The 12758-nt window shown below is 40.2% G+C and overlaps 1 protein-coding gene and 1 long non-coding RNA gene across 7 annotated transcripts in view; one reads left to right on the top strand and one right to left on the bottom strand.

Moving 5' to 3' along the window:
• The window catches only part of LOC139003202 (uncharacterized), a 53203-nt gene that overhangs the window by 11876 nt on the left and 28569 nt on the right, over positions 1-12758 (bottom strand). The window lies entirely within an intron of this gene.
• Positions 1-12758, top strand: part of RHBDL2 (rhomboid like 2) — a 41277-nt gene that overhangs the window by 18648 nt on the left and 9871 nt on the right. For all 3 annotated transcript variants that reach the window (XM_070404771.1, XM_070404772.1, XM_070404773.1), the window contains exon 4: positions 3027-3139. In XM_070404771.1, coding sequence (XP_070260872.1) covers positions 3027-3139 — 113 coding nt within the window. The remainder of the gene's footprint in view (positions 1-3026; positions 3140-12758) is intronic.

Raw genomic sequence — 12758 nt, 5'->3', positions numbered from 1 at the left:
TTTCTTAAAAAATTATTTATTATTGAAAGTATTACACATGTCCTCTTTTCCCCCCGTTGTCCTCTCCCAGCCTGCCCCCGCCCCCCAGCCCCGGCCTTCATCCCTCCTCCCTCATTGTCTGTGTCCATTGGTTATGCCTACATGCATACAAGGTCTTTGGTTGATCTCTTCCCCCCAAGTCTCCCTCCGGCCCACATCCCGCTTATAGTTTCTTAAGTGCTAATAGCCTTCTATGACCCCCTCAGAATCCACAATTCACCATGTCCACTGCAGACAGTGAACAGCGTGCTCTTGGCCCACCTCTCTGGTGGACTCCTGGGGTTCCAGATGAGACCGACTTTGTCTAAGAGACCTACATAGCCCTGAACCTTGAAGGATGACTCTGGCCTTTGGCCAAATAGGCATCCATGGCAGGACACAGGGCTCAGAGACTTGACAAGTCAGGGACAGAATCATCAACTGCTCAGTTTTTGTGGACACTTTCACACTTTGGCTTTTCATTTAACAAGTATGTTCTGAGCATATGTGGCTTCTGCACTCAATGACTTTAAAATGACAAGGAAGCAGTTAACTGATAATGCAAGGCAGTGTAGAATTATAGTATATAGTAGTTACTTAATCTCTTTGCATCTCAGTTTCCACATCGGTAAAATAGGCAACAGTACCTACCTCATAAGTTTGCTGTGATTAAATCAGACAATGGTTATAACATAATTTTTATAGTTCCTGACACATACTAACCACTCAAAAAGAATTTACAAGGCTGTGTAGGACATGTAACATATGGGGTTGCATAGATGCTTTTATATGTAAGTAACAAAAATAATCTAACAGGGACTTCAATAAATGGAGGCCAATGTTTTCCCATATAAAAATCCCAGAGGTAGGTGGTTGGTTCATCAGTTTAATGAAGCCAGGACACTAGGTCCTGTGCTGGCACCTCTGCTTTTTCCTTGGCCTTTCCCTCATGGTTGCAAGTTGACTGCTGTAGTCTGCATTCAAAGCGGGAAGGGGGAAGAGGTAACACCAGGTACTGGATGTACCAGGTACATCCCTTTTGTCAAGACAGAAGTGCTCTTAAGTCTCCTGGCTGTGCTGCTTTTACTTGCATCTCACTGGCCAGAGCTATGTGTCCCTCTTTAAGAGAGGCTGGGAAAGGCAATAGTAGCTCTTCTAGCCTCAGTAGAGGAGGTAGAGAAGGGATAGGGAATGAGTGTTGGGTAAGCTACAGTAATATAAACGGAAAGAGGGAAAGATCAGTATGGGGATGGCTTCATACATGATATGGGTACTAGTTGGGCCTTGAAGGTGGATACAATTTGGAATAAAAAATTAATATTTTGTCCTAGTTGGTTTGGCTCAGTGGATAGAGCGTCGACCTGCGGAACAAAGGGTCCTGGGTTCGATTCCGGTCAAGGGCACATACCTTGGTTGCAGGCTCCTCCCCAGCCCAGGCCCTGGTCAGGGCTTGTGCAGGAGGCAACCAATTGCTTCTCTCACATAGATGTTTCTCTCTGTCTTTTCCTCTCCCACTCTCTAAAAATAAATGGAAAAAATATTTTTGGGTGAGGATTAAAAAAAAATTAATATTTCTACTTTGGGAATATGACAGGATCTCATCTTTCTGCCACTTCTACTCTTGATGTTGAGCAGAAGAAAGAATACTTGGGTTAATTCATTGGGGTCTCTGTGCTATTAGTCATCTTATCTTCTAGCTGTTGCCAGAGGAAAGGATGGTATGGCTTTCTTTGACCTTGTTCAGATTCACAAAGTGCATATACTCCCAAATCTCCTTTATGTCTGAGGTCTCCATAAGACTAGTGTAACTGCTCTTGCTAGACAATTCTGTGCTGAGTTATGTTACCTCTCATATGTCTTTGAAGATGGCTTGGACAGTGATGGTTGTGGCTGGGTGTGCTTGTGGCCATAAAGGTAGGTTTTCTGTTCTGCTAGATATGCCCAGAGAACCTCTTCAATGGTCTAATGGATTTTTGTTAAGTAAATTATAATGTAAAACACACTCCCTAAAACTAATGCAAAAGTTGTTGCACTTTGTGGAAGATCCAATATGTATATATATATATATATTTACTTTTTGCTTTAATCTGAAATCTTAAAAAAAAAAAAAGGCATTGTGCTACATAGCAACTAAATTGACTAAATTGATGAGTATGCTAATGTGGGAATTTATCAAATTACATTCAGAGATTATCCAGAGATGCTTGTGGGGTTTGACAAGCAAAATGATATGAAATGCATTTAAAAATATTTTTACCTATTTAAAAACTATAAAACACATGTCCTCTAATGTGTTCAGCCAAATTGTGGTACATGGGAGATACCAACTTTAGCTAGGTAAGCTTTTCCCCCCTCTTCTGGTTAGCTTTTATTTTTATTGATTTTAGAGAGGAAGGGAGAGGGAGAGAGAGATAGAAACATGAATGATGAGAGAGAATCATTGATTGCTGCCTCCTACATGTCCCCTACTGGGGATCGATCCTGCAGCCCAGGCATGTGCCCTTGACTGAAATCGAACCGGGGACCCTTCAGTCCGAAGGCTGACATTCTATTCACTGAGCCAAACCAGTTAGGGTCTCGTTAGCTTAAAAAAAAAAACCACCTTTTTAATGTAGACCTGGGAATGAAGTTCCTCTTGCCAGCTCTGTTTTATTAAAGAATATACTGAGATTGTAAGACACAGTGCTTAAAAACCTGCTGAAATTTAAACTCAATATGAATGAATTAGGATTTCCTCCATACTGTGCAAGTGAAACAAAATCAAGTTCATGTTCTTTAGGCCAGCCTTATTGCTCTCTGATTTTATCAGTAATTGTTATAATAAAACAGACCTTGTAAAATAAAAGCATACTTCTAAAATGCCCCTTTATCTGCTAAAAAAATTAGAATTTGGAATTTGAGTTAAGCAAGCCCTTAACTGGAAACACCACCTCAATGCCTATTAACCTCCCAAGGAAGTAACTGCCTGTCTCAGACATAATGTTTGACAAATGTGTTTGTCTCTGCAGAGTTCAGCACATCTTGGGGAATCTTATTATGCAGCTCGCTTTGGGTATTCCCTTGGAAATGGTCCACAAAGGCCTCCGAGTGGGGCTGGTGTACCTGGCAGGAGTGATTGCAGGTTAGTGTTCTCAGGGCAACAAGAAATCAACACCTCCGGACTCTCAGGAGGTTATAAACAAAATAAAGGTAATCAACTGTGATAATGGGCTTTTTAATTAAGATGTATTCTTCTCCTAATAAGTGCGAGGAAACCCGATAGCATTGGAGATAAGTCAATTAGAGATAGTAGAGATAAGACAATCACATAGAAATGTCATTGTGAGTGCCCTCAGGTATCGCACAGACAGGGTTTTGCACATTTGGAAACTTTGAGTAGATTGGTGCCCAGGTGCATACCCTGGGTCAGGGCCTACAGCCAGATCATGAAGGCCTTATGTGCTCCTGTAAAGATTTTGGGAAGTAACATGATCAAATTTGCATTTGAGAAAGATAACTTCAAGAGAATGTAGAGAATAGTTAAAGGGGTCTAAAGACTGAGTTGGTACTAGCAGCATACAGCAGCGACTTCTAAAATTGTGTGCGTGCCCAAGATGATTCATTATGGTGTGGGCAGAAAATACTAGAACTCCCATTCATCCATTATTTAGTTGTTGGAAACATTAAAAAAAAATAAACTTTTCATCTTGAGATAATTATAGATTTATGCTTAAGTGTAAAAAATAAAAACCTAGAGGTCCATGTACCATTTAACTAGCTACCCCCAATGGTAACAGCTTGCAAAACTATAGTACAGTACCATCATCAGGATATCCACACTGATGGAGTCAAGGTACAGAACATTTCCAATACCATAAGCAATACTCTCTTCCCTCCAACTTGACACTCTCCTTTATCCCTGGCAACCACAAATCTATTCTCTATTTCTACAGAGGTGGGCAAAAGTAGGTTTACAATTGTAATACAAATAAATAGTCTATATATATAAAAGCCCAGCAATGGGAATGGCGGAATGACCAGAATGACTGGTGGCTATGACATGCACTGTGGCAGCCAAACAGCATGATCTGGGCCCCGATTAGTTCCTCCCTCCCCCCCACCCCCAGGCCAGCCCGGCCCTGATAGGTCCCCAGCACCCCAATCGGGGGTGGGGCTGGCTGCCAACCACCTGTGGCCCCTCCCCCTGGTCAGCCCCGCCCCCGATTGGCCCCTACCATGCAGATTGGGAGTGAGGCCGGCCAGCCAACTGCCCACGGCCCCTCCTCCCCACTAGCCCGGCCCAATGGGCCCCCATCGGGGCAGGCCGGTCAGACCCCACCTGTGCACGAATTCGTGCACTGGGCCTCTAGTATAAGTAATAAATAAAAATACAAGAATAAACTATTTCATGTACTCAAAACTAAACCTACTTTTGCCCACCTCTGTATAATTTTCTCACTTCAAGAATGTTACATAAATGGAATAATATGGTAGCCTTTTGGGATTGGCCTTCTTCACTCAGCATAATTCTCTGGAGATTCATGTAGGTTGTTGCGTGTATTAATAGTTCATTCATTTTTATTGCTGAATAGTAGTCTACCACCCACCCTTCAGTCACTGGATGATATCTGGGTTATTTCTAGTTTTTGACCATTACAAATAAAGCTGCTATAAACATTTGTGTACATAAGCACAGAGTTTTGTGAAACATGAGTTTTCATTTCTCTAAGATAAATGTCCAAGAGCACAGATGCTGGGTTGCGTGGCAGTTGCATATTTAGTTTTGTAAAAACCAGCCAGCATGTTTACCAGAATGGCTATTCCCTTTTATATTTCTCCCGGAATTGTATAAGTGATTCAGTTTTCTACATTCTTCCATGCATTCAGTGTTGTTACTATTTTTTATTTTGGTTGTGCTCATTAGACCATAGTGGTATCTCTTCATAGTCTTAATTAGTATTTCTCTAGTGGCTAACGGTGCTGAACATCTTTTCATATACTTATTTGCCATTTGTATCTCCTCTTCAGTGAAATTGTCTGTTCATGTCTTTTGCCCATTTTCTAATTAGATTTTTTTTTCCTGTTGAAATTTTAGAGTTCTTTACATATTCTAGATCCTAGTCCTTTATTGACTATGTAGTTTACAGGTATTTTCTCTCAGTTTGTAGCTTGTCTTTTCATTGTCTTAACATAAGGAGTTTTCACAGTGCAAAAGTTTTCAATTTTGATGAAGTCCAATTTATCAGTTTTTTTGGTTTATGAATTGTTCTTTTGGTGTTATGTCTAAGAACTCTTTACTGAGCCCTAGGTCTTGAATGTTTTCTCCTATGTTATCTTCTAAAGTTATAGTTTTATGTTTTACATTTAAATATGTGATCTATTTGACTTTGTTAATTTTTATATAAATTGTGAGGTTTAGATTGAGGTCCTTTCTGTTTGTTCATTTGCATGTGGATATACAATTACTCCAGAACAATCTGTTGAAAAGATTCTTCCTTTATTGAATTGCTTTGGCACCTTTGTCAAAAATCAGTTGGCTATTGTTGTGTGTGACTGTTTCTGGGTCCTCATTCTGTACCACTGATCAGTGTGTCCATCCCTCCAAATAGTCAATACCACTGCTGCTGTAGATTATAAGTCTTGAAATCAGAGTGATTCCTCTCATTTTATTCTCATTTAAAAAATTAGTTTATGCATTTTACTTTTACAAAAAGACGGGTATCTGATTTGCTGGCTTTTTGTCCCCCCTGTGATAATAAAAGGCTTATAGTAGTCAGCTATCTAACAGATGTTGAGAAAACAAACACCAAACGTGTCCCTTTGATGATATTAATATCATTTTTCTCCTAAGGAACAAGAATGTAACTGCTTTTCCAAAAATAGTTGTGCTATGAAAGGGCATTTTGAAAACTGGTCATTGGAAATCACTTGATATTTATGCGATTTTGCTTCTGAAAATGATGCAACAACCCTTACAAGTTCACATTTAAAAAGCTAGGAAACAATTTTCTAATCTGTTTTAACATTTTTCAGTGAAGAGTTTTAGTGCATTTTAAACTTATTTACTGAAACACTTTACTAGTTTGCAAGAACTAATGACATACATTAGGGAAGGTGGGAATTAATAGCCAAAATTACAACAAAATTTTTGCATAACTGAAGCTCAGCCAATGATGTAATTCTTCCATTTTAAATTACACGTCATTTAAAAAATGTTATATTTTGGCTATGACAGTGATTAAGAGAAAATTTCTATAGAAAAATATCTGAATTTAGAAGTATATGTACCCCCTCCCCCCTTATTCACAGGGAAAATGTTCCAAGATCCCCAGTGGATACCTCAAATAGTGGATAGTACCAAAACCTATATGTACTGTTTTTTTCTATACATACATACTTATGATAAACTTTAATTTATACATTAGGCACAGAAAGAGATTAAAAACAATAACTAATAATGAAATAGAACAACTATAACAATGTTCTGTAATAAAAGTTATGAGAATGTGGTCTCTTTCAAAATATATTGTACTGTATGTACAGTGTGGATACACTGGACAAAGGCATGATTCACATCCTGGGCTGGATGGAGCAGAATGGCATGAGATTTCATCATGTTATCCAGAATGGCACTCAATTTAAAACTTAAGAACTGTTTATTTCTGGAATTTTCCATTTAACATTTTTGAACTGTGGGTAACTGAAACTGTGGAAAGTGAAACCATGGATAAGGGGGGGACTACTGTATCTGTATTTCTGTGTCATGATATTTAACCAGGATTTTCAAAAATAGTGAAGCTTATTTAATAACTTCATTGAAACATTTTTTAAAAATTAAAGACATTTTAAATATATATATATATTTATTGATTTCAGAAAGGAAGGGAGTGGGATAGAGAAATAGAAACATCAATGATGAGAGAGAATCATTGATCTGTTCCCTCCTGCACGCCCCATACTGGGGATTGAACCCACAACCCGGGCATGTGCCCTGGCTGAGAATTGAACTGGGACCTCCTGGTTCATAGGTTGATGCTCAACCACTGAGCCATGCCAGTTGGGCTAATGAAATTTTTTAGAGCAGTTTTAGGTTCACAGCAAAATTGAGAGGAAGGTACAAAGATTTCCCAAACACCCTGTCCCCTATACACATGCATAGTTTCCTCCATTATCAACATTTCCGAGCAGAGTGGTACATCCTATATAATAAAAGCCTAATAGGCTAAGTGTCTGGTCAACCAATCGGCCATTCAACCAATTAAAGTGTAATAATATTCTAATGATATGCTCAACTGCTTGCTGTGACATACACTGACCACCAGGGGGAAGATAGTTGATTGGTCGACCAGTGGAACAGTCACTATGATGTGTATTGATCACTAGGGGGCAGATGCTCCGACTGGTTAGCTTGCTGCTGGGGTCTGGCCGATTGGGACTGAGCAAGACGGGTTGGACACACCCTGGAGCCTGCCCGTGGTCCCTCCCCAGCTGGCCAACATCCCGTGTCTCTCCCCGGCCGTGATTGTGCACCGGTGGGCTCCCTTGGCCTGGCCTGCACCCTCTTGCAATCTGGGACTCCTCAGGGGATGTCAGAGAGCCGGTTTGGGCCCGATCCTGCAGGCCAGGCCGAGGGACCCCACTGGTGCATGAATTCGTGCACTGGGCCTCTAGTTCCTTATAATTGATGAACTTACATTGACAGAACATAATCACCCAAGTCCATAAAATTAGAGTTCACTCTTGGTGTGGTACATTCTGTGGTTTTGGACAAATGTTGACATGTATCCATCCCAGTATTGCACAGAGTATTTTCACTGCCCTAAAATCTGTGCTCTACCTATTCATCCTTTCCCCCACCCACAACTCCTGGCAACCAATGATTTGTTTACTGTCTTTACTGTCTCCATAGTGTTGCCTTATAAGAATGTCATATAGTTGGAATCATATAGTATGTGGCCTTTTCATATTGGCTTCCTTCACCTAGTAAAATGTATTTAAGCTTCCCCATGTCTTTACATGGCTTGATAAGTTTTTTTAAATACCATTAATGAAGTAAAAATAATTTTAAAATATTATGTAATTAATATGTCACATCCCTTAAAATTCGATTTTTGTGTTTTAAAAAACCATGTAAGTGCCTGGCTAGCATGGCTCAGTGACTGAACATTGGCCTATAAACCAGGAGGTCACAGTTCGATTCCTGGTCAGGACGCATGCCCGGGTTGTGGGCTTGATCCCCAGTGTGGGGCATACAGGAGGCAGACGATCAATGATTCTCTCTAATCGTTGATGTTTCTATCTCTGTTTCCCTCTCTCTTCCTCTCTGAAATCAATAAAAATATATTTTAAAAAACCATATTAGTGTAGTCATACATATACATATAATTTATAAATAAGTAAAACATACCCATATTGCACTGGGTGGTTGTATTAGTTTCTCAGGGCTCTCATTACAAAGTACCACAAATGGTGGCTTAAAACAGAACTGCAGTGTCACAGTCCTAGAGGTAGAAGTCTGACATCAAGGTGTGAACAGGGCCATGCTCCCTGCTCTGATATCTGTCGAAGAGAATCCGTCCTTGCCTCTCTCTAGCTCAGTGGTTCTCAACCTTCCTAATGCTGCGACCCTTTAATACAGTTCCTCATGTTGTGGTGACCCCCAACCATACAATTATTTTCGTTGCTACTTCATAACTGTAATTTTGCTACTGTTATGAATCGTAATGTAAATATCTGATATGCAGGATGTATTTTCATTGTTACAAGTTGAACATAATTAAAGCATAGTGATTAATCACAAAAACAGTATGTAATTATATATGTGTTTTCTGATGGTCTTAGGCGACCCCTGTGAAAGAGTCATTCGACCCCCAAAGGGGTCGCGACCCACAGGTTGAGAACCGCTGCTCTAGCTTCTGGTGGTGGCCATTGGTCCTTGGCATTCCTTGTCTTGTGACTGCAGCACTTCAATCTCTGCCTCCATTGTCAGGTGGTATTCTTTCTTCATGTGTCCCTGTCCCTTCTTATAAAGACACAGTCATATTGGTTTAGGGGTCCACTCTACTCCAATATGACCTCATTGTAACTAATCACATCTGCAAAAATTGTATTTCTTTTTTTGTTTGTTAATCCTCACCTGAGGATATTTTTTCCATTGAAATTTTTTAAAATATATTTTTATCGATTTCAGAGAGAAAGGGATAGAGGGAGAGAGAAACATCAACGATGAGAGAGAATCATTGATTGGCTGCCTCCTGCACGCCCAGTAGGATCAAGCCCGCAACCCAGGCATGTGCCCTTGACTGGAATCGAACCCGGGACCCTTCAGTCTGCAGACCGAGGCTCTATCCACTGAGCCAAACCGGTTAGGACTCCATTGAGTTTTTTAGGGAGAGTGGAAGAGAGAGGGAAAGATAGAAACTTCAATGTGAGAGAAACAACCAGGACAGGGGCCAGGGAGGAGCCTGCAACCAAGGCACATACCCTCGACAGGAATGGGACCCAGGGCCCTTTGATCTGCAGGCGGACGCTCTATCCACTGAGCCAGAAAGGCTAGGGTGTATCGTATTTCTAAATAAGGTCTCATTCTGAGGTGCTGGGGGCTAGGACTTCCACATATCTTTGGGGGACACACAATCTGACCCATGACAATGCTTGAAATTTTTTTTTTACCAATCAAAACTTTGCCAGCCTCCTAGAGTAGTGGGAATGGGGAGCAGGAAGCAGTCATGAGATAGACTGGCAAGGCTCACTGACACCTCCCCGTCCTGCTTCCCTCCACCTTGGGTGGATCCTGTTCTTCCACCTTCTACTTCTGTTCCTGAGTCCACCTTTTGCCTGACCTTTTGTGACGTCAGGCCCTGCCTGGCTCCAGCATCTGCACTCCCCTTTTCCCTATAGTTTGATTTCAACCTGTGGAATCAGCTCTGCCCTAGTTGCAAAGAGAGAAAACGTGAATAACCTGTTCAGATTCTTGCCTATTTTTGCAACAGCTTCTTGGCAGGTATTTCTTGACTGTTCTGGTCTATCTTTCACACTGCTGCCTGGGTCACCTTCCTCAAACACCGCTTAGGTCATATTATACCCTTCCTAGACCATTTCCAGCGGCCAAAAGAAAGTTGAAATGTTCAAGATTGCTCTTCATTACCCTCCACTGCCTGGGCCCATTGCCTTTTTTTTTCTTTTTCTTTTTGATAAAGAATGAATTTCTTTACTAATATTAAAAAAATAAATTAAACGTGAAGAGGTTAGAGGAAGACTTGATATGTTTTTTTAATCTTTTTTTGAGGCTGATTGACATACAAAAATTAGTACATATTTAATGTATAAAACTGGAAGAATTTGGAGATAAGTATACACCCATGAAAATATCACCACATCTATGCCGTAAACATATCCATCAACTCCAAAATTCCCTCCTGCCCATTGTCTTTTTTGCTTTGCCTACTTTGCACTACAGCCCAGGGTCTTCTCCCCCCTGTCCCCCCCCCCCCCCCCCAATTTGACTGATCATCAGAATCATCTGGAGAGAATCGACTGAAGCTATCCAGATCCCCACCCAAAGCTACTGAGTCAGAATCTCTGGGGATCTGGCCCTGGGATCTGTGTTTTTGTTTTTCTGTTCAGTGATATATAACTGACATATAACAACTTACACATATATTTTTGGCATACTGTAAAAGCACTATTTAAAGATTTCTATTTCTGATTCTTCATTGCTATTATGGAGAAATATAGTTGATTTTTTACATTTTGATCTCGTATTCTCCAACCTTGATAAATTCACTTATTATTTCTAGTAGTTAGTTTAACAGTTAAACAGCCAATTATTTTCTAAAGAGATTTAAATAAGAAAAAAACTTGTATGTTTTCCCATGTTTCTATCATTTCCAGTGTTCTTCATTCCTTTGGGTAACCCTGTGTTTCCACCTGTATCTTTTTCCTTCTGCCTAAAGATTTCCTTTAGCATTTCATGTAGTACGGGTCTGCTCGTCATCCATTCTTTCAGTCTCTGTACAACTGAAAAAATTTTCATTTTGCCTTAATTTTGAAGTATATAAGGTATCTCCAAAATGTATACACATACTTTTATTTTTAAAATATATTTTTATTGATTTCAGAGAGTAAGGGAAAAGGAAGAGATAGAATCATTGATATGCTGCCTCCTGCACACCCCCTACTGGGGGTTGAGCCCGTAACCCAGGCATGTGCCCTAACCAGAATTGAACCCTGACCTTCTGGTTCATAGGCCCATGCTCAACCACTGAGCCACACTGGCTGGCCACACATACATTTTTTGATAGCTCAATTGATTTTTTTGTTCTTTTCAGATTTAAACCATTGGAATTAATAATCATTCAAAATGTGTATACATTTTTTGGGACACTCTAAATTTTTACTAAGTATAGAATTCTAGCTTGGCAGTATTTTTCTTTCAGTACTTTAACCTTTTTCGGTCCAACGTCGAGGCTGACCCGACAGACCAGGCGCTAGTAGCAGGTCCAACGTCGAGGCTGAGGTCAACACTGCAAACTGGTTCAACATTCAATCCTGTCAATTAATTTGGACCAGACTGTTTGAATTCCAAAAATAAAATTGGACCGCAAAGGGTTAAAGATGTTACCCTACTGTTTTCTCATTTGCATTGTTTCCAATGAGAAATCAGTTATCATCCTTATCTTTGTTCCACAGTATGAAACATGTCTTTTTACCCTGGCTGTTTTTAAGATTTTCACTGGTTTTGAGCCATGTAATTTTTTTTAAATAAGATAATCATCTTTTTAAAAAAATATATATTTTATTGATTTTTTACAGAGAGGAAGGGAGAGGGATAGAGAGTTAGAAACATCAATGAAAGAGAAACATCGATCAGCTGCCTCCTGCATACCTCCCACTGGGGATGTGCCCGCAACCAAGGTACATGCCCTTGACTGGAATCGAACCTGGGACCTTTCAGTCCGCAGGCTGATGCTCTATCCACTGAGCCAAACCAGGCAGGGCGAGTCATGTAATTTTGTGGTGCCTTGGTGTGGTTTTCTTCATGTTTCTTGTGCTTGGGGTTTTTTAATCTTTTTGGATCTCATAATTTATATATTTCATAAAACTCTGGAAAATGTGGCCATAATTTCTTCAAATATTTTTTATGTACCTGCCTTCTCTCTTCTCTTTTGGGGACTCCAATTATGCATTTATTAGGCTGCTTGAAATTGACCCATAGCTCATTGATATTGTATGTATTTTTAAAAATATTTTTCTCACCCAGCCAGTGTTGCTAGGTGGTTAAGCACCGACCCATGAACCAAGAGGTCATGGGTTTGATTCCCAGTCAGGGCACATGCCCAGGTTTCAGGCTCAATCCCCAGTAGGGGGTGTGTGGGAGGCAGTTCATTGATGTTTCTCTCATCGATGTTTCTACCTCTCTATCCCTCTCCCTTCCTCTGTAAAATCAATAAAAACATATATATTTTAAAAAATTGTGCTAGCTAGTTTAGCTCAGTGGATAGAACATATGAAGACTGAAGTGTCCCAGGTTCGATTTCTGGGCACATACCTTGGTTGCAGGCTTGGTCCCTGACCCTGGTTAGGGTATGTGCAGGAGGCAACCAATCGATGTGTCTCTTTCACATCAATATTTCCCTCTCTGTTACTCCCCCTCCCTTCCACTCTCACTAAAAATGAATGGAAAAATATCCTCGGGTGAGGATTAACAAAAAAAATAGTTTCTCTGAGTGTTTTATTTTGGATAGTTTTATTGCCATGTC

The sequence above is a fragment of the Myotis yumanensis genome, unplaced genomic scaffold, assembly GCF_028538775.1.
Source record: "Myotis yumanensis isolate MYYU_CA2020_CCGP unplaced genomic scaffold, mMyoYum1.0.hap1 SCAF_2, whole genome shotgun sequence".
Classification (NCBI taxonomy): domain Eukaryota; kingdom Metazoa; phylum Chordata; class Mammalia; order Chiroptera; family Vespertilionidae; genus Myotis; species Myotis yumanensis.
The sequence above is the reverse complement of the archived record's forward strand: the minus strand, read 5'-3'. Positions and strand labels throughout refer to the sequence as shown.